We start from the raw sequence: 26,942 nt of genomic DNA on the forward strand, positions 1-26,942 counted from the left end.
CTTCAATAGACCCTTCAGTGGCTCTGCCTTCCTTTAAGGTAGAGGCTGTGCAGTTTCCAAAAAGACCACCTGAATAGGCCAATTGGATGAATGCACAAAATCAAGGTGATTCAAAACATCTGAGCTGGCAAATAGGGAAAGATTGAGAGAGGAGAGACTCCAGTGGGAGGTTTTAGGGACCAGGGCTAGAGGTGCCATGTACCTATTCTGCCTACATTCCATTGGCCTGAGTCAGTCACATGGCCATGGCTAAGAGCAAGGGAGTCTGGAAAATGCAGTCTAGCTGTTCCATTGGCCTGGTCACGTGGTCACATGGCCACAGCTAAGAGCAAGGCAGTCTGGGAAATGTAGTCTCTGTGGTAAAGAGAAAGGAAAACAGGTTTGCCAACCAACCAACCAGTTGGGTATAGGAAACTGCAACTTTCCATGGCCGTCCCTTCTTGTTATTCTCTACTCAGTAAGGGTTTAAAAATCATATACTTCTGTCTCAACCAGGAGGTACTTATAGGAGGTTGTTGCTATAATCCAGTTAGAAGATGACAGCAGTTTTTATGAGGGAAATGTGTCCACACACCCAGGTTTTCCCAGGATAGGCCATTTATGCCTGTAGTCTCAGCATCCCATCCACATGGTGCTTCCTTTAACTCTCAAAAGTATCCCAGTTTGGATGATAAATTATATAGTCATCCTATCTTCACCATGCAGATGACAGAAGAGAATATGAGATTGTGTAAAGATGCACAATATTGCTGAAAAGAAGCCACATATAGTCACTGTTCCATAAAGGCAGTATTTTTTTAATTTTAAAATTCTGCATCTGAAAACACAGTATGACAGAAAGCATCTATATACACCTGCAGTGTTTTTGGTATGATACAGTATTTAATACATCCACTGTTTTCTGCAAAATATTTTGCTTTGTCAGACAGAAACAAACTCCCCTAGACAAAAAAATACAGCTAAGGCACAATTTTGTTGTTGTTGTTCTGCTAAATAAAAAGACAGAAAAGGTGCAAAAATGGGCAGGTAATGCAATCATTTCTGAGAATCACATTCTACCTCAAGGAAAAGCATTCAGATGATTGGAACTTTGATTACTGGTCAATTTCAGATACTTCAATATCTCTTAAAATACTCCTTTAAATAAATAGCAAAATATCTACATATTTCAGTGTGTGCCATTTGAATTCTTTTTTTAAAACTTTATTTACAGATTCTTTTTTAAAATCAACACATTACAAAATATTTCTGTACAGTTTTATGCATATTATGATCTATAACAAAATAGTTATTTTTAAAAACTATATCACCACATGTCTTTGAAAACAATGAAGGGGACGGTAATAACTTAGAGTGAGGCCTCTAAAACAAATACCCAAACAAATGCTATTGACAGCATAATATTTAAAAAAAAAGGCAAAAGGACTACAAAGACAATTGCGCACAATTCCAGTGAATTTCCTATGAAAACCCTGGGGTTGTCTTTGGCCTCCATCAGCACTGGAGCAATGGAAGGGTAAAGAATAGAGTCTGAAGGTAGGAAAAGGGTGATCCTTTTGAGAACACTACCCATCTGCTGGGAATATTTAGTGCTATCACCTTCCAGGCAGGAAGGACGAAGAGATAAATGGAGAACGTCTCCTGATTTACCCTTGAATGAAGTACATATAAAGTCACCCAGTCTTGGGGGCAGGGGAGGTTTGCAAAGCCTTTTCAAGCACTCTGCCGGTAATTAAGCCAGCCCATTACAGCGGCAATATGCTCTAAGAGAGTGCTTCGGGAGTTGGCTGAGCTTTAGATGAGCACCCAAGCCTTCATTTTGCCCATAGGAAAAATATAAGAACATTTTTCTTAAAGATGACATTTGTAAGCAATTTCTATAGCATCTGCAAACTACAGATTGGCAGCCCCTTCCTTAGGAGGCTGCCATAGAAGCTTCACGATGCTGTCTTCTGTGATGTTGGTGGAGATGGGAGGGAAAGGATGGATGGTCAGCTTCCCAAAAATAATGTTAAGGCCACATTTCAAAAAGGAGAAACCTAAGGCTTTTTTTTTTTGTTTTTTTTTTTTTTTGAAGGAGGGATGGGAGAAGCAAGTTGGAGGAACATGAGGGATGGAGTAGATGACGTTAGGGAGGGGGATGACAAGGTGCAGAACCCGCTCTCTGGTGGTATCTGTAGGCAGAGGCAGTTGGAATATTCCCAGCCAAGTGGAGAGGGAAGAGAGGCCACTTTCTCCCTGCATAAGCCTGGCAAGACCAGAGCCAAAGACAACGTGAGGGGTAGACACAGGTGGCGCAAGAAAGCCCTCCTCCATCTTAAGAGGGTCCTATACAGTATCTTGTTTGCAAGGTAAACACAAAACAAAACTTCTAAGAGAGCCAGAGAGGAAGAGAGAGAGGAGAGAGAGAATTTGCATAGATCATACATTCAGCTCAAGCAGATTTGGACAAATTTGTTCCCCCCTCCCAGGTAAACTTCTCAGCAGACACAATGAGGTAGCGCCTGTGGTAGACCCATGGGCAAAGTAAGGTAACTGAGGCAGAAGCAAACAGGACATCCCGTGAGACAGCACAGCTCTATGTGGTTTCCAAAGAGGCTTCCAGGGATAGGGCAAGATGGCTGTGTCAACACTTGGGATTTGGAGAGAGCCTGGCTGTTTCACACCCTACCTCCTCCTCCTCCTAGACTGTCTTTGCCATTTCTGCCTGGTTTGATGGAGTCCCACAAGGTGTAGCCCCAGGCAGATGTGGACCTCTGCATATCTAAGGGGCAGCAGTCCAGATCTCCAGATTCTGTTCCTTCTTCCCTTCAGCACAATCTTGGGACCAGGAGAGCTGAATGATCCACCCCCCTCTGTGGAATGGTCTCCTGGGGAGCAGAATGACTTAGCAAGAGGTCCCCATTCAGAGTTCAACATGGGCTGTTATTTTTGCCCTGACCTGATGCTGGCTTTTTTCCTCCTCTACCAGGGCAATGCATAATCTCACTTTAAACCACCTCTCCAGAGAGCAGAGGTTGCTGGCAGTGTACAAGTGGAACAGTGGAATTTTTCTTTGTTAAAAAAAAAAAAACACAACAAAACCTGACGTTGAAAAATCAGATTTTTTCCAAAAAATCTGGATTTCTGGCTTCCCTTCCAAATTGGAAGATTCCACTACACTGTGCTTACATTTTTACAAACAATGATAGGTTGGGGCTGAGTAGCAGCTGCTCATTCTGGGTAGGTCACGTGCATGCCAGTAAGACCACAGTCCCCATCCCTGCCCCCACCATGCCCTTTTGCCTCGCACCAACCATTTCACTCATCTCTGCTAGTATCCTGGGCCCCATAAACATGTGTAACCCCTACCACAGTGTGTGGCTTTGATCCTGCAGGTCTAGCTTGCTGTCTTTAAAGTGGAGTGTGTTAACAGCTGTTTCTAGAATATACACCTCTCCACCCCTAGATGTACCCCTCCACCTAAATGTACACCTCTCCCCGCCTGGATGCTGCTGGGGAGCTGGTGCTCCAAATCCTCAGAGAACTTGGCTGTGGAAGGACTCTTTATTCACACCCCACTCCCGGTAGCTACTGCCCTGCTCTCTGCATCTTTTTGGCAGAAAGCTTAAGGTTCTAGCCGGTGTCTTCTGTGTTATTTGCAAGCTAGAGAACCAGAGGGAAACATGATCTTCAGACACGCAAACTTGTGCCCAGAGTAGAAGCAATTGCAGTGGGCGAGAGGTGGGGGCGGGTCCTGTGGTTCTGCTCATCCTCTCTAAACTCCATTTGCATTTTAGAAGTTAAACCCACAATGAATGAGAAATGAAGCCAGAAGGACTCATGATCTCATCAGGAAAGCCTTATTTTCCCCCCCGCAAAGGGAGAAAGCAGTGCGCTTCTTACAACACGGGGACCTTGGGAATTGCTCACTGCCTCCTTGGAGACACACTGCTTTACATGTGGACTGGGAAGTGAAGTGGGATGTGGGAAGGCTGGCTGTCTCCTGAGCTCAATTTCTGCCTGAATGTCACTCGGTGGGTGGGAAACTATATGGAGTGCCGCAGCCTAAAGAATGCTTCCTTCTCTCCACAAACCAATAGCCCAAGGCCCACCTTTAAGCCTTCCTGAGTTTCCAGGGACCTCGTCACTGGCTCAGCTCACAGTTGCTGTACCCTGCAGGCTGTAATAGGTTTCCAGAGACCACAGCCCTATGCTTTTGATATCTTCCACAACCCAAGCTCCAGGCTCTCTGACCAACGGCCTCCAACAAATAAATCATTCTCAGGCAGGTTAAAAAAAATTATTTTCCCTCGGAAAACATCCTCTTTTCTCAAATCATGCTGGGCTTTGGGATTTTCCTTAAAAAAAAAACAAAAACAAAAAACAAATGTAATATCTGCAACCTTATTCTCTGGTCTATTAATAACATCAGAGAAGGGAGAGGAATACCCTGTGTGACTTCTCAGCTCCCCGAATTAGTTGTGGTGAAGAAGAAATGAAGCCATGGGAAAAAGGGAAGGGTCCCCAGAGTCAGCCAGCTCTGCCATTTCTCCACTTGTTCCAGGATAAAAACAAAAAAAGGCAGACATGTTAGTGGGTGCAGGAGGGGCCCCGTCTTGAAGTCTGCAGGTTCACATTATGCACAGGGACTTGCACTGCTGCGTCCCCAAAGCCGCTGCAAACATAAAGCACTAGTGGCCCAGCAAGGAGGGTGAAAGGGAAGCTCCCGAAGTGGCTTCAGCAGCCCCAGGCAAACCCTGGCCAGAGGCAGAGGCCGGGGGCAGAAAGAGGATGTGGCACCCAGCACGTGGCCACCATAGAGTCTGTGAAAGAGATCACAGGGGCTTTCTGAGAAAAGTACCCTGAGATCCCTAGAATCGCTGTTGAGAATGGCTATCTCCTGGACTCTGCTGCCTGGATCTGACGACCCTCTTCCTAAGATGGATCTCTCTCAAAGGAGCCTGTTTCCTTCTGCTAAGGTTGCATGGATGCCCATAATTAGATGGGCCATGGAAAGGCATCCATGGAGCAAGCAGAGATGGCCCAAGCTCTCTGCAGCTAGCACATTCCCCACCCACCCTCCACATTTTCTGCCTGTCACCTCCTTGTGCCTGTGATGGGAGGTGAGTAGGGGGAGGATGGGAGGCTCAGGAATTCCAACACTCTTGGAATCTGAGGGAGAGATGAGGTTGACACTCTGCATAAGGAAAAAACGAGGCTCCAACGGTCCCCAAGGCACCCCACTCAAAGCCAGTGGAAGATGCGGGTTGGAGCTTTCTTTGCATGGTGTTCAGTGCCCCTGCTTTACTCTGAGGATAAGGAGGATGTGGGGTAGACGCAGAGAAAGAGAAACCGAGAGAGAGAGACACCAGGGGGTGGGAAAAGATGGGAAAAGGGGCCTTTTGTGAATAAAGGCAGCTTCAGTTAGTAAGTAACATAATTGACAAGCTGCAAAAACAGCACCTACTAATTAGTCATTGACTAAAACATATAAATAATAAATATCTAAAGTGTCCCTTCTTTACATCCTCCATTGCCAACAGGACATCCTACCTTGTGAGGCTTGGGATGGGGCAACATATCTGGCTAGGATTAGGACAAGTCACACAAAGCGAAGGGCACCCCTTCAAACCCACGCTGGAGAGAAGTGAGAAGTGTCAGGACTGCCTCTCCATGGGAAGGGCAGATGGCTACCAGGGGTGAGACCTTTTTCCAAGGGAATCCCATCATTCAGGGGAGGTGGGATTACAGGAGCGAGGGAGGCCTCCTGCGAAGGGCTCTCCTGGTGAACAGGGATGACACTCCAGGGGGCTCATGGCAAGGAAACCTTTTGGGTTTCTGGTAACTCAGACACTTAAATCATACTGTTTCTTGTTTAAATAACCTTCCCACTTATGTTGCATATCCTGTTGAGCCTGTTGGCCCCTTGGATTAGGAAGGGCATGAAATTAAAAACCAAATCTGAAATGCTATTTCCTGGACGGGAAAAGTCTGGTTCATGCGGTTTGGTCACTCCCAATAGCACCAGTGTGCAATTGACAAAGGTTTTGTGTGTCTGACCTCAGAACGGAAGGGCTCTGGCAGGGGATGGGTGCTGCTGTGCTGTCTAGCTCAGGAGTTTTGCTCCAAGCATTGCTTTGTGAGTTTCATCGCGTTGCCTTGTGAGTTTCATGGTCATGGCTGTCAAAGTTCCCATTTTTAAGGATCAAAGAAGGTCATGGTCTTGAGTTTGGTGCTCACAAACATCATCCTATTTCTGCTACTTTGTGTGGCAGCCTTGAGGGAAGGAGGCCCAGACCCCTGGACAGGTGGCAGTTGTACTTGTGGCTGGACCTTGGCCATGCCACATCAAAAGGCTTTCCCACTTACCTAGTTACTAAGGAGAACAGTTCAACCCAAGGAGGGCTGCTGAGAGGCTCAGAGCTCTCCCAAGGCTGCAGCCTCCATGGGAAAGGGCCCACGACCATGACTATCAAGGCTGGCACAAGAGTCCCCCAGCCAAGAGGAGCAGAAAAATGAACCAAAGGGCGGGGCTGGAGTTTGAACCCATGGTTGGTCTGGGCAGTGCTTGTCAAACTGGCATTTGCAGAGCCCTTGGGTTCTGAAGAGGTACCGTAGGAGATACCCTGGGCAAGGAGACCACCCGGAGGGCTGAGCTTTGGGAGGGAACCTTGCACTTGTCAGCTTCAACCAGAGCAGCTTGGATTTCGTCCGCACCCTGAACCTCCACTTATGACTGTGCTCAGTAAACAAAGTTCTGCTGCTCGAAATAAAAGTTTGAAAATCACACGTCTGGGGTCAGGGGTGGGTCACTGGAAGGGGAAGACAAGGAACCTGTAGGACTTGAGGATCAACCAGAAGAGGTGAGACCGTCACAGTGCAGGGACTGAGCCATCCCACCCGCAGCTTGCCAAGGGCAGGTTGTTGGCTGATCCTGCTTTGACCTGCTGACCTTCCCTTTTCATCATTCTATGGCCAGGAGAGACCCATTCACAGAGGGCCTCCCCCAGGGTGGGAGGCCAGGGTTCAGGCCCCACAACCCCTCTGGCTGCTTTCCCGTTGAGATCCTGCTGTGGCCCACTCCTCACGCCTACTGCTACCTGAGCCGGCCATCGGGTTTGACCGCCCCCAGCTCCGACTTGGGGTCAGGGCTGAAGGAGCTCCAGGCCGTCTGGCTGCAGGTCTGCATGACTGGGCAGGCCGTGGGGCCCGTGGCACAGATGTCCATGGCAGTCCACATCCCGCCCACCAAGGAGTCCAGCCATCCCTCCAGCGCTGTGCCCGTGGAGGCTGCATTCCTCCGTGCCTGCTCCACCTGGGCGGGGCTGATGGGCAGGCTGAGGACGGGGTTCAGGCTCTGGAAGCTCTGCTCCATGTAGGCGTTGCGGAGGGGCCCATTGTGCAGCTTCAATGCCTCCTCTGAAAGCCAAAGGGAACAATTTCAGGATTAGAAGAGTCACCAATAGGATGCCTATTCATACTTACCCCGTGCCTGGTGCTGCACTGGGCACCACGCATCGCCTCATTTAATTCACACGACAATCTCATGAAGTTCTTTTAGCAGTCCCATTTCACAGCTGAGAAAAGGACAGAGCCCACTTTGTACAGGGCATGGTGCATGCCTTTATTCATTCAACACATGTTTACACAGCATCTTTGATGGTGCAGACACTGATTCATCCAATACATATTTTTAAGCACCTACATTGTGCCAGGCATTCAGTCAACACATATTTACTAAACGCCCATGATCTGCAAGGCACTGTCTGATTTGATAAAGACATATTAAGTACCTATTAGGTACGTGGATCTATTCTAGGTGGTGGAGCAAACCAGATAGGAAGGTTAAAATCCAGTGGAGGGAGAACAACAAATAAATAAACAAGTAGATAAATAAGGTTATTTCAGGCAGTGATAAGTGTCATGAAGGCAAAACAAAACAAAACAAAAACCAAAAAAACAGGGTATTAAGTGAGAGAAGAGGGTTGGCAAACTGCAGCCCTTGGACCAAATATGGCCTGTGTTTGTAAATAAAGTTTTATTGGAACACGGCTGTGCCCATTTATTTGCGTATTGTCTATGGCTGCTTTTGTACTACCAGAGCTAAGTATTTGAGACAGAGACTGTATTTTACCCAACAAGCTGAAAGTATTTTGTATCTAGCCCTTTACAGAAAAAGTTTGCTGACCCCTGGGTTAGAGAGTGACAGGGTGTTTATGTTAGATAAGGTGGGTAGGGGAGACCTCTCTGGCGAGGTGACATCTGAGCTGAGTGATGATTAACATACAGATCCTGGGGAAGAGAATTCTGGGCAGAGAAACAGCAAGTGCAAATCTGAATTAAGCCTCTTTCCCCAAATCACACAGATTATGAGTGTCTGTACCCAGGTCTGTTTGGGAAGCCCAGATCTCAGCTGCTGAGTGTCCACTTTGTACTCTGCGTAAGTTAGATTTCTGCTTCCCAGAAGCCTAAGACAGGGTGCATGAACTGACCACAGAACAGTCACTCTGGAAGTATGAAGTGTGGACCTGGGTGAGGTGGGGTGGGAGGTCAAACTAGCTCTCAGAACAGTGCTGCCTTGCTGGGCCCCTCCTATGTGCCGGTCACTTTGTGAAGCACTTCATACAAGATCCCAGGTACTGCAGTCATGCCGTCTGGTTTTGCATCCCCACGTCCAACATACCAGGTGTGTGACTTCTGACCTCCAAGCCTTGTACCTCAGTTTCCTCATCAATAAAACGGGTAAAGTACTAATGCCTTTTCTTCTCGCTTTGTGAGGCTTAAATGTGCTGACTCATACAAAGTGTTTACAAATGACATCTAGCATATACTAAGTGCTGCGAAAAGCTTAGCTAGTGATACAGTTTGGCTGTGTCCCCACCCAAATCTCACCTTGAATTGTAGCTCCCATAATTCCCACGTGTTGTGGGAGGGACATTGAATCATGGTGAGTTTTTCCCATGCTGTTCTTGTGATAGTGAATAAGTCTCACGAGATCTGATGGTTTTAAAAAGGGGAGTGCCCCTGCACAGGTGCTCTTGCCTGCCACCATGTAAGATGTGCCTTTGCTTCTCCTTTACCTTCCATCATGATGGTGAGGCCTCCCTGACCATGTGGAACTGTGAGTCCATTAAACTTCTTACCTTTATAAATTACCCAGTCTCAGTTAGTTCATTATTAGCAGCATGAGAACAGACAAATACAGCTAGGATTATTACTATTGGTATTAGTCCATAATCCTCACACACCTAAAAAACTAGGGGGCTGGTTTTATCATCCCTGTTTTACAGATGGGGAAACAGAGGCAGCTGGAGTTAGAGACAGATCTGGGGTTAAATCCAGGACCAACTGACTCCAACGGCAGTGCTTATCACTCACCCTGATACTCTACTGCTCCAGGTCATTGCCAAGGTCTGATTTTTCACTCATGCAAAAATTCAAACAATTGGGCCAGGCACGATGGCTCACACCTGTAATCCCAGCACTTTGAGAGGCTGAGGCAGGTGGATCACCTGAGGTCAGGAGTTTGAGACCAGCCTGGCCAACATGGTGAAACCCCGTCTCTACTAAAAATACAAAAATAAGCCAGGCATGGTGGCTGATGCCTTAATCCCAGGTACTCGGGAGGGTGAGGCGGGAGAATTGTTTGAACCTGGGAGGCGGAGGTTTCATTGAGCCGAGATCACACCACTGCACTCCAGCCTGGTCGACAGAGTGAGACTCCATCTCAGAAAAAATTCAAAAAATTGCAACCTTAGGCATAAATGGGCTAAATAGTAACATGTACATGAGAGTGACTACTACTACCTCCCAGGGCTGCACAATGGGGAATCAGGAAGTATAGCAATTTGGGGTGAAGGAAAGAAGGTATACACTTCTATTATTTCTAATAGATGCTATTTCTAATATTTTGAAGACATTCACATTCATTGCTTTTTTATTGCTCAGTAGAAGCACATATATATTTTTAAAAAGGCTGGCCAATGATTCTGGTGAGTTGCACTTTACCAAATCAGGCTTTGCAAGAGCTGAGACAGCTAGGATTACAAGAAACCTTCCAAGATAACGCAATGTTCAGAAGACAGTGCTTCCCGTTTGCCTGACAGCAGCTGCCACCACCAAAGGCACCCAGGACAGCCTGGATAATTAACAAGTGTCCAGAGTAGGCAAGAAGAAGGAAGAAAGACCATATGCTTACCCTTCTAAAAGCAGTGAGAATAGTAGATGAATTCAAAATGTGCCTTGACTAACACAGACAAGGTTGTCATCCTTTAATTCCCAATGCCCCAGGAAGCAAAAGGCTTGGGTTCTGTGGTTTGGATGGGTACAAGTGGGAGGAAGGAGGTTAGCAGTCATTGAGCGCATACTCTGTCTTGCAAGGGGTTTAGCAAAGCTTTTTCTCCCATGGTAGTTAGTAGCCATAGTGTTTGGAAGTCTGGTCCTAACCCATCTTTCTCTAATACAGGGAAGGGTGGGCAGCTTCAGCCCCACCTGCCAGGAGAACAGAGCCTGCTGTCTTTGGTGCAGGCCCTAATTTCTCTATCAGAGCCCCTTGGTGCCTCTATTCTGCAGAGTGAGAAAGTGGAGAATGAGGAGATACTGAAACTGACAAAGGCAGGACATTCAAAGGGAAAAGAGCAGCTAACAAACACGTGAACACCGGGAGCCAAATATTGTGGGTGATGCAAAAAACCCTTATGAGAAATGAGGTTAATGTGGGAAATGCTGTTACAATATTAGCTTGCGATGCTCGTCTCTATAATTAAATTTTCCTCAATTCTACCTCATCGGATTTCTTGCGATTACCAGGGATGCATCAATAGAAAATTACTCTTGATGAATCATTTTACAAATTGCATTGCTCCCACCTTCGTGTTCACTGTCATTCACTGGAACGTCGCTAACAAATACAATTACCGAGGACAGGAGGGCTGCTCTCGGTGGGGGTAAAACGACTCCTGGGTCATCCTGGGCGTGTGTAGGGAGAGCCCTGCCTTCCTTAGAAACCCTAGAAGAAAACACTGGAAAAATCAGGACCCCATGAATGGCCCCCAGGCTGCTCCACTGGCATGGGGGTGTGTTCAGGAGCACTGCTTCATTCTGTCCAACAGGTGTACCTGAAGCAGCGAAGACACAGCCATTTACTCCCCTCTCCTCCATGTCCGGCACTGGAAATCCTTAGAGATGCTAAAGATGTGAACTTGATCAAGAAGGAACCTAAGACCTCTAAGGGGTTAGGATTGGGCCTGGTCAGCTCTGGAGGGGCTGTCTTTTGCCTGGTTCATAGGGGAAGGAGGAGCAGGCTTCCAGCTCAAGATAACATGAAGTCCTTATCTTTCTGCTTGCTCTGCACAAAGACAGCACAAGCTGAGCATTCACTTCGAGACTCCTATGACAGAGGATTGATTGATTTTTTTTTTGAGACGGAGTCTTGCTCTCGTTGCCCAGGCTGGAGTGCAGTGGCGTGATCTCAGCTTACCGCAACCTCCACCTCCTGGGTTCAAGCAATTCTCCTGCCTCAGCCCCCCGAGTAGCTGGGATCACAGGCACACGTCACCACACCCGGCCAATTTTGTATTTTTAATAGAGACGGGGTTTCTCCATGTTGGTCAGACTGGTCTCGAACTCCTGACCTCAGGTGATCCTCCCACCTTGGCCTCCCAAAGTGCCGGGATTACAGGTGTGAGCCACCGTGTCCAGCCTATTTATTTATTGTTTTGGAGATACAGTCTCGCTCTGTTGCCCAGGCTAGAGTGCAGTGGTGTGATCCTGGCTCACTACAACCTCTGCCTCCCAGGTTCAAGAAATTCTCGTGCCTCGGCCTCCTGAGTAGCTGGGATTTCAGGCACCCACCACCATGCCTGGCAAATTTTTTGTACTTTTAGGAGAGAAGGGGTTTCGCTACATTGGCCAGGCTGGTCTTGAACTCCTGACCTCAAGTAATCCGCCCACCTCAGCCTCCCAAACTGCTGGGATTACAGGCGTGAGCCACTGCACCTGGCCGTGATAGTGGTTTTTGTCCATGGTTCTTGGCTCAGAACTCCTGTAACCCTGGTTAGTCTTTTGTTACAATGTTGGGCACTTTAGGCCTCAGCAAATAGAATCTCTCTGGCCTCCTCCTGCCCAATGCTGGAGTCTAATCAGATTGTGGGTGATAGGACTCTCATTCCAGAGAGGGCCCTGACGCACACCCTGGAGGGAGGAATTACTGCACAGAGAGGCCAACGAGAATCTGAACAGACAGGCCTTGCTGGGTTAGGTCAGACCCTTTTTGTCCAATCACATTTTGACACAGTTGTCATGCTTCAATCATGGATAACTAGTGAAGTCTTTATAAAAGGCCCAAAGGACAGGGTTTGAGGAGCTTCTAGAGAGCTGAGCATGTGATAGCTGCTTCACAGGAAGGTGAGGAAGAACTCATCCACCTGCCAGGAGGGTGGGCACCCCAATGCCATGGGGACAGACTCATCCACCTGCCGGGAGGGTGGGCACCCCAATGCCATGCAGACAGACTCATCCACCTGCTGGGAGGGTGGGAAGCCCAATGCCATAGGGGCAGATTCATCCATTTGTTGGGAGGGTGGGAACCCCAATACCATGGGGACAGAAGCTCCTGCACTCAGGACCCCTCTAGACCTTGCCCTCTGTATAGCTTCATCTGGCTGTTTATCTGCATCCTTTAAAATATCTTTCATAACAAACCAATAAACATAAGTGTTTCCCTGAGTTCTGTGAGCTGCTCTAGCAGAGTAATTGAGTCCAAAGAGGGGGTTGTGGGTACCCCAATTTGAAACCATTTGTTCAGAAGTTCCAGAGGCCCAGACTTGTGATTAGCGGGCAGAAGGGGGTGGTCTTATGGCACTGAGCCCTCACTCTGTGGTGTCTGATGCTACCGCTGGGGCAGAGAGTGTTGGAACTGAATTGGGGGACACCCAGCTGGTGTCTGCTGCAGAACTGATTGCTTGCTTGCTGATGGGGAAAACTCCCCCCCGATTTTGCTGTCACAGAACTCTTCTGTGTTGATTATCGCGGTGTGAGAACACAGGAAAAGTAGTCCGAGAGTTTTTCCCAAACAACTCCCTTTGCTAGGACTCCAGGCACCTCCTCCCCACAGCTGCGTCCCCATCCCCTTGCATCATTGGCTAATGGGCACCCAATCCAGAACTCTGAAGCTAAGAGGCTGTAATGCATTTCTGGCTTTTGAGTTTGTGATCTGTTAGATGGACGTGAACAATTCCAAATATAGAGAGACCCAGAAATCCCGTTTCTAGGAGTTTGTGTTATGGATGTAACTGCATGGGCACATCCAATTTTTTTTTTTGCTTCTTTGTTTTTGTTGTTGTTTTTTGAGATGGGAGTCTCGCTCTGTCGCTCAGGCTGGAGTGCAGTGGTGCGATCTCGGCTCACTGCAAGCTCCGCCTCCCGGGTTCGCGCCATTCTCCTGCCTCAGCCTCCCGAGTAGCTGGGACTACAGGCGCCCGCCACCACGCCCAGCTAATTTTTTGTAGTTTTAGTAGAGACAGGATTTCACCGTGTTAGCCAGGATGGTCTCGATGTCCTGACGTCATGATCCGCATGCCTCGGCCTCCCAATGTGCTGGGATTACAGGTGTGAGCCACCGCGCCCAGCTGAGCACATACAATTTTATGTTTAAGATTCTTCCTTGTTGGGACTGGATGTGGTGGGTGGCTCATGCTCGTAATCCCAGCTCTTTGGGTGGCCAAGGTGGGAGGGTTGATTTAGAGCCAGGAGTTTGAGACCAGCCAGGACAACATAGTGAGACCACACCACTACAAAAATAAAAAATAAAAAATAAAAAAAAATAGCCAAGCATGGTGGCACACTCGTGTAGTCTCAGCTACTTAGGAGGCTGAGGTGAGAGAATTACTTGAGCCCAGGAGCTCGAGGCTGCAGTGAGCTATGATTGCATGACTGCACTCCAGCCTAGGCAAAAGAGCCTGACCTAAATTCTTTTTTTTTTGAGACAGAACGTCCTCTGTCACCCAAGTGGAGTGCAGTGGCACGATTTCGGCTCACTGCAACCTCCGCCTCAAGCGATTCTCGTGCCTCAGCCTCCCAGGTAGCTGGGACTATAGGCACCCACCACCACACTCAGCTAATTTTTGTATTTTTAGTAGACGGGGTTTCACTATGTTGGCCAAGCTGGTCAGGCTAGTCAGGCTGGTCTTGAACTCCTGGTCTCAGATGATCCGCCTGCCTTGGCCTCCCAAAGTGCTGGGATTACGGGTGTAAGCCATGGCACCCGGCCAACCTCCATTAAAAAAAAAAAAAAAAAGACTTTTCCTTGCAGTATTATCAGTAACATCATCATCATCATCATCATCATCAACAATAGAAACTTATGTGTCCACCAATAGGGGAACAGGTAGACTGTGGTTCCTTAACCCAGTGGAATATCATGTAGCTGGTAGCTTTATATATACTGACTTAGAAAGTAAAAAAAAAAAAAAAAAAGCAATCTTACAGTACAAAATGTATTATTTCATTTTTAAAAAATAGCAAAGGTTTTGTGATTTATGATGTGTGTTATGTTTATGCTTTAAAAGTATGGAAAAACTTCTAAAAGGATTCACACCAGACTGTTGGCAGTGGTTTCTCTAGAGGTAGGATTTGAGCAGGGAGAAAGACTTTCTCCCCTTAATAAAAGGAGGTGAAAAGGGGGGAAATAGAAGTATAAAAGTAAACCCTTTCAATGGACAAAGAAAAAAGGCAGGCAGGTGAGGAACTGACATCCCAGTCCCTGTTCTCCATGGGGATGGAAACCCTGACCTGAATTTCGTGTTAATTTCATGTTTCATTTCCTAACAGCTGACTTTGACATATGACTCCTGAAATAAGATATTGTTGACTCTGCCTGTTTTTGAACTTGACATAAATACATCATAATTATGATTTGTCTGTGATATTTCCCCCTCAACACTATGTTTTAGGGACTCATCCAAGCCAACACATGCCCATGCTTTACTGCTATTCACTGCTGCATAGTACTCCATTGTATGAACAGACAGCCAATTGTTTCTCCTTTCCAGTGTCAGACAATCAGACTGTTTCTGGTTTTGTGCTATTAAGAATAATTCTCATGTGAGCATTTCTGCACATGTCTCTAGGGCCTATACCTAGGGGTGAGACGTCTGTGGTAGGGTGTGTGTATGTTCAGCTTTATTAGGAGATATTAAAACATTTTCTAAACTCGTCTTAGCACTTCACCCTCCCACTAGCACTGCATGAATGCCTGTTACTCTCAGCCTTAGTAACACAGGTTCTTATCTGTCATGCATTTCCCAATACGATGGGTGTGAAGTGGAACCTCTCTTTGCTTTCAATTTTCATTTCTCTCATTTTTAATGAGGCCGAACATGTTTTTCTGTGTGTGAGGGGCCATTCATGTTCTCTCTCCATTTTTTCCCCTCTCTTATAGCAGGGTTGGTGGTCTTTTTTTTTTTTTTTTTTTGTAAAGAGCCAGATAGTATCTTTGGCTTTGTGGGCCATGCAGTCTCTGTCACAACCACTCAGTTCTGCCACTGTAGCTCTAAAGCAGAAGCAGGCAACATGTAAATGAATGAGCACGGTGACTGTGTTCCCATAAAACTTTGTTTACAAAAACAGGTAGTGGGCTGGATTGGCCAACTTCCGATTAATAGCATTTCTTTATAAATTCTGAAGATGAGTACTTTAAAAAAATGTAGCAAATATCTTCCACTATTATGTGGTTCATCTTTTCCACCTAATGTATCATATTTTTGATGAACAGAATTTCCTGTTTTGATTTTTTTTTAATAGTAAACAAGATTTGCTGATCCTTAATACCTGCCTGGGTTTATTTCCCATCTTGTCTTCAGTATGATCTAGGCCTTCTGGAAGTTGAGTGGGAGAGCATCTAACAAATAGCTACCTAATACCTAGACAGATGACATCATCTCAGCGTGCAGGTAGGAAATTAGATGGTTCTCTAGGGAAATGCAGAGAAAAGTATTGAGAGCAAGGAGTGCCGTTCTGCGAGGCCGCTGCTTGCCCTACATCTGAGCAGTGCTGCCTACCAACACCAAAGACCCTCAAGGTCCCCGGGGAAGGAGTATTTTTCCCACAGACACTGGGAGTACTCACCCAGTTTGATGGGCTGCCTGTTGGAGAAGGTCAGAGGTGCAACGAGGAATTTGGTCTCTGCAACTGGCACCCAGTGGTGGAGAATTTTCACTGTCCAGACCCCAGGCCTCAAAGGCAAGTTCAAAGGGGGCTTGTAGTGTGTGAATTCGGCAGTGGACTCAATCAGGATGTCGTAGGTGGCTGCGATGACGTTGACGGGATCCACCCAAATGACGGTCACGGTGACGTTGGGTCCCTTCCCCCACTTCTGCATACCCACTGGCTCATCCATGGGCCCCAGGAGACCCCCAAAGTTGCGGAACAGCCGCTCCTTGGCATCCCAGTCAGTGCCGACCTGAAACAGGGGAGTGAATTCTGAAGTCACTGGGCCTGAACTAGGGTGCCAGGTCTCAGAAAGGCCTAGGATCCCCTTTGTTACCTTTCATATACCCATTTTACAGATGAAGAAACTGAGGCTCCAACTAAGTCACCTGCAGAAGGTTGCACAGCTTATAAGCAGGAGATCTGGGATCTGGACTCAGTCTGAAGGATCACAAGGCCTGTGGTCCTTTTATTAAAGCACCGGGCCTCCTGTGCCTGCTGTATGGCGTGTGCTTTGAAAAGAAAACCACACATGGACTGAATGAGTGAATGAATGAATGAATGAATGAATGAATGCCTTGCTTGCAGGCCATTCCACAGAAACATACACCCTGCCACTCCACAGGTATAGCTGGTTTCCACTTCCATCCTTGGTTTTCCAAATCACACACCTCCACTTGGTGCAATGGTTCTGAACAAGAATAGAAGTCACGTTTTTACAGCTGCTCTATCATAAGCTAGAGACCCTCAGCATTGCCTGTCATCTACGGGGGCTCAAATAGGATTCCTAGAAAGAGAGAGCTTTGGCTTTCCCAAGGCACCTAGATCTGGACCGTAAGCATGAGAGTCATCCTGCGATCCTTCCTTCCTGCCAGCCAGCTGGGGGTGTGTGCGGCTGTGACCCACAGCAATTCTCTCTGGGCTTTCCTCCTTCCACTTGTGCCACCTGCAATTTCTTCCAAATCCTATAGTCAGAAAGGCCTTGTCCTCTTGCTGCTGCCCTCAGCCTTCTTAGTGCACTCAGAATCTGAGCTCGCCCCATCCTCCAACTCCATGACCCCTCCCCATCTTTCTCCAGGATACCTTGTTTTAGCCACTTCAATCAAGGCAGGCTCATTCCCAGCTAGGCCTTCCTGCACCATCTGCCCCGTGTGGAATACTCCTTCCTTGCAAGGCCAGCCCCTTATGTCTAAAGCTGCCTCACAGAGTCTTTACCTGACCACCCCCCACCCCAAATTTCAAATGGACCTTCAGTCAATTCATGTCATTCCCTACTGCTTTATTTTCTTCCTACCGGTGGTGAGAAGCACTATCTCAGAGTTGTCTGTTGATGTATTTATTCCGTATCTCCTCCAGCTGTACTATAAGCTCTCTGTGAACGGGGGCTTTAGCTGGCTGGTTCTCTGCTCTTTCTTGGTGCCTACTACCATGCTTAGTACACAGCAGGTGCTCGAGTAATGTTTGTTGAATGAATGGGTGAATGGCTTGACCAAAAACTGAATGAACTAGGAAGATTCCTGACAAGGACCTTTGTTGCTATTTCAAATCAAATTAAATTAGGGGTCGTCTAATTTGAAAAAAAGAGATCTCCCCCAGGTGGATTAATTTAGTGGTTTTGAGGACACAGCATGTGGGCATGTTGGGGCAAATGACGGGTACAGTATGAGGCTTGCACTGCCTCTGCTGTCTTCCCATAATTAGCATCTCTAATGTGTGTGTGCACGAAGGTTGGGTGTGGATACACTTACCTACGTTCTGAGATTTCCTATGTGCTGGGGAAATAGGAGCTGATCTAGTTTCTCATTGTTCTTGCAACAGATACTATCTCAGTCCATTCTTTACCCAGGGTACAGAGCTCCACTGCTAATATTTGCTGAGGGATTACAGTGTGCCAGGCAGACATGTCCATTCATTTGATACTCCCAAATCCATAAAGGGGAGACCTTGTCATTATCTTTACTTTACAGATGTGGAAACTGAGTCTCAGAGAAGTGAGATAACTCGCTATGGTCAGAGGGGACAGAGCCAGCATGGGAACCCATGAAGTCCAACCCCAGAGGCTGCATTCTCATCCACTATGCTACATGTTGCCTCCCATTCATGAATTCATTCACTCTTAGTCATTCATTCACCCAACACATATAAACCAAATCCCTACTGCCTACCAGGGGTGGCTGCCATCCGTGTATACTCACTGTACAGTGAGTACAATCACAGGCCAGAGACTAAAGATTAGGACTAAGAAGGCATCCTGAGAGTAACAGAGGTAGTTACTGCTCTGATATTCCTGCGGGGGCTGCCGTCCCTCCCAGACTTACGAAATCTTGGTATTTTTCTACTACCCTGTGGATCAGCAGGGACCACCGCCTTCTGGGACCCACAGGTGCCTAGCATAGTGTCTGGAACACAGTAGGAATTAAAAGGATACTATTTATTGAAGGAATAAATGAATGATCAACAGGATTCAGTTCAGGCTTCAAGGTCTTGGAGATTTTTCTAAAGAAACCTGATTTCTATTTTCCTGCTTACAACCCCTTTCAGCAACTCTTGGTTTCTAAGTCCGGTTGCTCACCTGTCCTGGAGACCTTTCTCGTCTGGCTCCAGCTTCACCTCTGTCATCCCTATCCCTCTCCCTCCCTTCCACTCGCTCCTTGCTCCAGACCACCCTGGGTTACTCCCAGCACCTCATCCTGAAGGGCTCTCTGTTTCCTCTTGATCTTCTCTGTTTCCTCTTGATGTTCCATGGCCTGGAATAGGCCATGATCCACCTGTTCTCTGGACTGGCCTACCTTTCCCCGCGTCCTCCTGGCCAGCTCAAACTCGTCATCTAGATTTTGGCTCAGGCATCACCTCTACTCATAAGTCTTTCCTGGATAGAGGCATCACTGAGGTACGTCTCTAAGCATTTGATCATCATAGCTTTTCTCCTGACCCCTACAGTACTGCATCTTTTAATTTATAGGTCTCTCTCTCTCCAACTCTAGACTGTCAACTCCAAGAGGGAAGGGACTGTATCTGGCTTGCTCACCATGTCTCTAGTGTCTGAAACAGTGCTGAGCATAGAGTAGTTGCTCAATATATGTCTATTTCTATATCTGTCTACTATAGGTGCTCAATATATCTCTATAGAGATCTAGAAATAGAGATATACTGAGCACCTATTGTCGATTGGTCGATGATCTATACAGATTGATCATCTACTTATGTGTGTTTATCATCTATCTCTCAACCTGTCTCATTAATCTGTCAACTCTATTGTGTCCATCAATCATCTATCCATCTGCTTACCTATTAATCTATCCACCCATCTATCTGTCTGTTAATCAATCTATGTATCACCTGTCTATCAATCTTTCTTGAACACATATTGAATGAGTAGGGGCTGAACACATGGACTTCCCTCCATGCACTAGTTTCCAACAGATACTAACAAAACAGATGAATGGCCACAAAACTACTTTAGGGTCATATTTAAGGAAGGGATTTTTCACCAGTTAAGGGAAGATGGGAACCCTCCAGAACACTGTCCTTGGATCCTCCAAAGAAATAAGGATAAACACTTCCCTGAAATCTGAGTTTTAAAACCAAGATAACCTGGGCAGAAGAGTTCTGGAGCAGCTGACAAACAACCTGGATCTTGTTTTTCAACCGAGGAGCGTGAAGGGTGAGGGGTGGGGCAGCCTGAGCTAGTGCCCTGCTGCTGTCACATCCTCCAAGACCTTCTCAAGGGGCCTGACTGTGGAAGTCCACCACCATCCACTGCAGAATGATCAATTACCCCAATTCAAATACATATTCAAATTCAAGCTTAACATGCTGCTCCCCGGCTTCCAACCAATGGCTTTCCATTGCGTTTATTTTTTTTTTTTTGAGTTTATAATGTGTGTGTATATGTTTATATTTCAATAGATTTTTGGGGAACAGGTGGTGTCTGGTTACATGAATAAGTTCTTTAGTGGTCACTTCTGAGATTTTGGTGCGCCCGTCACCTGAACAGTATACACTGCACCCCATGTCTAGTCTTTTATCCCCTATACCCCCCAACCCTTGCCCCTGAGTCCCCAAACCCACTGTATCATTCTTAAGCCTTTGTTTCCTCATAGCTTAGCTCCCATTTATGAGTGAGAACATACAATGTTTGGTTTTCCACTGCTGAATTACTTCACTTAGAATAATGGTCTCCAATTCCATCCAGGTTGCTGCAGATACCATTATTTCATTCCTTTTTATGGCTGAGTAGTATTCCATGGTGTGTGTATGTGTGGGCATATATATATATGCACACACACACCACAATTTATTCACTCATTGATGGGCATTTGGGCTGGTTCCATATTTTTTGCAATTGTGAATTGTGCTGCTATAAACATGCATGTGCAAGAATCTTTTTTGTATAATGACTTACTTTTCTCTGGTAGATAGCCCATAGTGGAATTGCTGGATCAAATGGTAGAACTACTTGTAATTCTTTAAGGAATCTCCACATTGTTTTCCATAGTGGTTGTCCTAGTTTACATTCCCACCAACAGCATAAAAGCATTCCCTTTTCACTGCATCCATGCCAACATCTATTATTTTTTGATTATGGCCATTCTTGCAGGAGTAAGGTGGTATTGCACTGTGGTTTTGATTTGCATTTTCCTGATTATTAGTGATGTTCAGCATTTTTTTTCATATGTTCATTGGCCATTTGTATATCTTCTTTTGAGAACTGTCTATTCATGGCCTTAGCCCACTTTTTGATGGGATTGTTTTTTCTTGCTGATTTGAGTTCCTTGTAGATTCTAGATATTAGTCCTTTGTTGGATCTATAGCTTGCAAAGATTTTCTCCCACTCTCTGGGTTGTCTGTTTACTCTGCTGATTATTTCTTTTGCCTTGCAGAAACTTTTAAAATTAAGTCCTATCTATTTATCTTTGTTTTTGTTGCATTTGCTTTTGGGTTCTTGGTCATGAAGTCTTTGCTTAAGCCAGTGTCTAGAAGGGTTTTTCGAATTTTATCTTCTAAAATTTTTATGGTTTCATGTCTTAGATTTAAGTCTTTGATCCATCCTGAGTTGATTTTTGCATAAGGTGAGAGATGAGGATTCAGTTTCCTTCCTCTACATATGGCTTGCCAATTATCTCTGCACCACTTGTTGAATAGGGTGTTATTTTCCCACTTTGTTTTTGTGTGCTTTGTCGAAGATCAGTAAGTATTCGGCTTTATTTCTGGGTTCTCTATTGTGTTCCATTGGTCTATATGCCTGTTTTTATACTAGTACCATGCCGTTCTGGTGACTATGACCTTATAGTATACTTTAAGGTTGGGTAACGCAATGCCTCCAGATTTGTTCTTTTTGCTTAGTCTTGCTTTGGCTATGCAGGCTCTTTTTTAGTTCCATATGAATTTTAGGATTGTTTTGTCTAGTTCTGTTTAGAATGATGGTGGTATTTTGATGGGAATTGCACTGAATTTGTAGATTGCTTTTGGCAGTATGGTCATGGTCACAATATTGATTCTACCCATCCATGAGCATGGGATGTATTTCCATTTGTTTGTGTCATCTGACTTCTTTTGCAGTTTTTCTTGTAGAGGTCTTTCACCTCTCCTTGGTGGGTTTGGGTTTGTTCTTGTTTCTCTAGCTCATTAAGCTGTGACCTTAGATTGTCTATTTGGGCTCTTTCAGACTTTTTGATGTGCGCATTTAATGCGATGAACTTTGCACTTAGCACTGCCTTTGCCGTATCCCAGAAGTGTTGAATTCAGGAGCATGTTATTTAGTTTCCATGTATGTGCATGATTTTGAGGGTGCCTTTTGGAGTTAATTTCCAATTTTATTCCACTGTGGTCTGAGAGAGTACTTGCTGTAATTTTGATTTTCTTAAAATTGTTGAGACTTGTTTTGTGGCCTATCATATGGTCTATCTTGGAGAATGTTCCATGCGCTGATGAATAGCATGTATATTTTGCAGTCATTGGGTAAAATGTTCTGTATCTGTTAAGTCCATTTGTTGTAGGGTATAGCATAAGTCCATTGTTTCTTTATTGACTTTCTGTCTTGATGAAGTGTGCCAATATTACTGTGTTACTGTCCATCTCATTTCTTAGGTCTAGCAGTATTGTTTTGGAAGCCCCAGTGTTAGTGCATATATATTTAGGATTGTGGTGTTTTCCTGTTTGACTAGTCCTTTTATCATTATATAATGTCCCTCTTTGTCTTTTTTAATTGCCATTGCTTTAAAGTTTTGTTTTGTCTGATAAGAATAGCTACTTCTGCTCACTTTTGGTGTCCATTTGCATGGAATATCTTTTTTCACCTTTTTACCTTACATTCATGTGAATCCTTATGTGCCAGGCAAGTCTCTTGAAGACAACAGACACTTGGTTAGTGAATTCTTATCCATTCCGTATCTTTTAAGTGAAGCTTTTAGGCCATTTACATTCAACATTAGTATTGAGATGTGAGGTACTATTCTATTCATCATGCTATTTGTTGCCTGAATACCTTGGTTTGTTTCATTGTGTTGTTTTGCAGGACCTGTGAGATTTATGCTTTAAAGAGATTCTATTTTGGTTTATTTTAAGGATTTGTTTCAAGACTTACAGCTCCTCTTGGCAGTTCTTGTAGTGCTGGCTTGGTAGTGGTGAATTATCTTAGCATTTGTCTGAAAAAACTGTATCTTTCATTTATGAAGCTTAGTTTCACTGGATACACGATGCGTGGCTGGTAATTGTTTTGTTTAAGGAGGCTAAAGATAGGACACTTCTAGCTTGTAGGGTTTCTGCTGTGAGAAATCTGCTGTTAATCTGATGGGTTTTCCTTTATAGGTTACCTGATGCTTTTGCCTCTTAAGGTTATTTCCTTTGTCTTGACTTTAGATAACTTGATGACTGTTGTGCGTAGGCATGATCTTTTTGCAATGAATTTCCTAGGTGTTCTTTGAACTTCTTGTCTTTAGATGTCTAGATCTCTAGCAAGGCTGGGGAAGTTTTCCTCAATTATTCCCTCATTATTCAAACTTTTAGATTTCTCTTCTTCCTCAGGAACACCAATTATTCTTAAGTTTGGTTGTTTAACATACGCCCAGACTTCTTGAAGGCTTTGTTCATTTTTTTAAAATTCTTTTTTGTGTTTGTTGGAGTGGGTTAATTTGAAAGCCTTGTCTTCAATTTCTGAAGTTCTTTCTTTTACTCGTTTGATTCGATTACTGAGACTTTCCAGTGCATTTTGCAATTTTCTAAGTGTGTCCTTCATTTTCAGAAGTTGTGACTGTGTTCTATTTAGGTTATATTTCACTGGAGATTTTTCCATTCATATCCTATATCATTTTTTTTTAAGTTGGACTTCACCTTTCTCTCGTGCCTCCTTAATTGGCTTAATAGTCGAACTTCTTAATTATTTTTCTGGTAATTCAGAGATTTCTTCTTGATTTGAATCCATCGCTGGTGAGCTAGTGTGATCTTTTGGGGATGTTAAAGCAAGCCAATTCACAGTTCCTTGGATGTCCCACAGCGCCTGCAGGGGCAATCCACCTCCCTCAAAGGCTCTATGGATCCTCTTGGCTTTCCTGGCATGTTTCTGCAGTAGTTCTTGGAGCAAAAGTTCATGATGTGGGGCTCCACACACTGCTCTGTCCATCTGAGTGGGAGCTGCAAGTTTGTCCTGCCTCCTATCGCCATTTTCCCTCTATCTTTCCGCTGCATTTAAAATACAACCTAAACATCTTTCCAGGGCCTGCAAGACTACTCCCCGAGGCCTCTTTCCTACCAGTTTCCTTCTCACTTGCTGCACTCAGTACATTGGTCTCACTGCAACTCAAGTACTCCTAGCTCATTCCCAGTGCCTCAGGGCCTTTGTATATGCTCCTCTCTCTGCTCAGAATGCTCCAGATCTCCCCAGGACTAGCTCTTTTACAGGCTTTAGCTCTGCAGTGATCTGCTTAGAAAAGCCTTCCTAGATGAATCATTCTATTGAAGGTTGTCCCCATCAATGTCCTGAGTCCCCAGCAATCACATGAATGAAGTTTTCTCTAGAATTCCTATCATTAGCTGAGCTGTTTTTGTTTATCTGTTTGCTCACTCATTGGCTGGCTGCCCCATTGGAATGCAATTCCATGACCACAGGGGCCTGGTTTGTCTGGTTCACCACAATCCCTCCTGAACCCGGCACATTGTAGGCACTCGGTGACTACCTGCAGAAAGAATAAGCATCTTTTTTTTTCCAAGTCAACAGCATGAGATTCCCATGGATTGGAGAAATGTATCTGAGCTGTTCAGCCACCTGCTGTGAGCCAGGCACTATACAAGGCCCTGGGATAGTGCTAACACCAAGGAGATCCTAAATAGCCCACAGAGCGGCCCTGTAGTTCTTCCTGGCCTTTCTGTTCATTTGCCACTAAAATTAAGACTTTAGAAAAAATTCAAAATACGAGTTAGGGCTCTCTGCATCACATGCTGTTATTTTTGATGGTTCTCACTCCAAGGGTGCCAGACCTGTGTAGTGAGGACCCCCCACCCCAAAGCACTAGCCATGGAGGGGCCAACATCATTTGTCACTGCCAGAAGTACCCAGTCGCCCAACAGCAAGCTGATAAACAGGGAGAGCCCAGACACCAGGCATTCATCTCTTTAATGGGACATTAATGTTGTCAATTGGCTGCTCAGGCCCCTAGCACAGAATCCAACTGGGGCAGTATCTAATTGCCCCCTGATGCCAGTAATTTATGGAGTGGGCTCCCTCGGCTGCTCACATCCAGCAAATCCACTAGGAGTCTTAATTGAAAACAGTGGCTTAACAAGAAACTCTCACTGGTGCCTGTTTGTCATGGGGATACATACATTCATTAGACAGGGCTACAGAAGCTAGAGAAGGACTGTCAAGGAAAACATAAGAAAATATAAGAGGGTGGGACTCCGCCTCTCCCCAACATACTTGGTCCCTCAAGATGTACCACAGTCTACAATCAGAATCTTGGTCCCTAATCCAGCAGTCAGAACTATTGTGACAAATTGCCTCCTTAGCACTTACAGATGTGAGGAAGGCAGAAACCAGGTGCTGCAGTTTTCTGTAAACAATATGCACCAGGCTTGATCACGCTTCCCCTTCCTTCCTGCACCACGACCCAAGTATACTCACTCATTCATTCAAAAGTCTTATTCAGCATCTACAAAGACTACCTACTCTCTCTGTGCTGGGGATACTGCAGTGAAGAGGGAGACACAGTTCCAGCTCTCTTGTGAACAATCAATGAGTGACCAGATAAAGCAATAAGATAATTTTAGATAGTAAATGCTAAGAAAAAGTATTACAATAGGGAAGGGTTGGGTGGAGAATGTAGCTATTGCAGCAGCTTAAGTGGGTGGCCAGGGAAGGCTTCTCTGAAGGTGTATCATTTGGATTTAGATCAGAATGATTAAAAAAAAAAAGCTAGCTATGTGACCCATCTGTCCATCCATCCTTCCTTCCTTCAATCCGTCATTCATCTACTCATCTAATCGTATATTCAATGATTGATCTGGTACTTCCCTTGAGCGAATCCAGGTGTGCTAAAAACTATGGATACAAAATCACAACTAAGCATAGGATTTGTGGCCAAAGAGACCTAGGTTGAATTTTGAGCTCTCCCACTTCCTAGCAATCCAGAAAATCTCTGGATCTCTATAAGCCTCAGTTCTGCATTCTGTAAAATGGGACTAATATTACTGACATTGGTTTAGGAGTCATCACTGGCTAGGATAAAAAATTCAGAGGAGCAGAAATTCTACCCTAAAAAATACATCTGTGTTCCAGTTGGTTTGATCTTCCCCTGTTTAAGATGCTGGTGCCAGTGACGGGGGCTGGAGAACCTCCTCCAGGCACAGGGTTAGCTTATCTTTAGGGCTCTCCGAGTCCTCTTCTCCTCCATCTCCAACTAGAAGTGTCAGATAGTGGAGTAGAATCTGGCCGAGGGAACTGCAAAAATACAATGAAATATGACAAGACCTGGCCTCTTACCTCGGAAAATTGCAGCCTCCCAAAGTCGCTGGGTGGGCTTGCGATCTTGAAGACTTTTTTCGGCATCACCCAGGTCTCCAGAGTCTCTAGTTTGCTCACGGCCAGATTGGTAGCATGATGCTTGATCAGAAAGCCCTGGAAGCGGTCGGCAAGGAAGTAGAGGTGGACAGATGCTGGCTGGCCCATTGGGTAGTACCTGAAAACACAGGCGCTCATGCGTTAGGGCCCAAGGTGTGTAGGATCACAGTGAGGCTCCCCACCCGCCAAGCTAGTTTTGTTCCTAAAGCAGCCCCCATTGTGCACAATGCCTACTATTTTCCTTACATGTGTCTGAAAGCTGCTCCCTATGTATCTATGATCTCAATGACTATGAATACTTTTTTCTTTTGCTGATTGATTATAAATGAAAAACACGCTGACTGTAGGAAAGTACAACAAAGAAAGTAAAATGACTACTTCCCATGCCTTTTCCCATACATAATGTCAATTCACAGATATTGAGTCCTCTGGTGCTTGGTACCGGGCAGTGAAAATGGTGTGTGAACACTGTCATACTGATGGATTTCCCTTCGGCCTTATTTCCTATGCATCTATTTGCATAAATACTACATAGTTGGCATCTATCTATCCCAGCTATTATTCTGTCTTCGTTGTATAGTATTTCCTGAGGATTATCACATCTTTGAAAAGTCTTTGAAGACATGACATTGTATGTGTTGATACTCAGTGTTTCATCATAGTTAATACCACATTTGATACAGTAAGTTCCCTATCATTG

General features: G+C 45.3%; 1 protein-coding gene across 1 annotated transcript in view; it reads right to left on the reverse strand.

Annotated features, from left to right (window-relative positions):
- Window positions 1–776: 776 nt before the first annotated feature.
- Window positions 777–26,942, reverse strand: part of XYLT1 (xylosyltransferase 1) — a 371,622-nt gene continuing 345,456 nt past the window's right edge. Inside the window, exons 10-12 of the mRNA XM_012497124.2 lie at window positions 26,165–26,360; window positions 16,108–16,441; window positions 777–7,401 (exon numbers count right to left, since the gene is read on the reverse strand). Coding sequence (XP_012352578.2) covers window positions 7,079–7,401; window positions 16,108–16,441; window positions 26,165–26,360 — 853 coding nt within the window. The 3' untranslated portion in view covers window positions 777–7,078. The remainder of the gene's footprint in view (window positions 7,402–16,107; window positions 16,442–26,164; window positions 26,361–26,942) is intronic.

The sequence above is a fragment of the Nomascus leucogenys genome, chromosome 18 (assembly GCF_006542625.1).
Source record: "Nomascus leucogenys isolate Asia chromosome 18, Asia_NLE_v1, whole genome shotgun sequence".
Lineage (NCBI taxonomy): Eukaryota > Metazoa > Chordata > Mammalia > Primates > Hylobatidae > Nomascus > Nomascus leucogenys.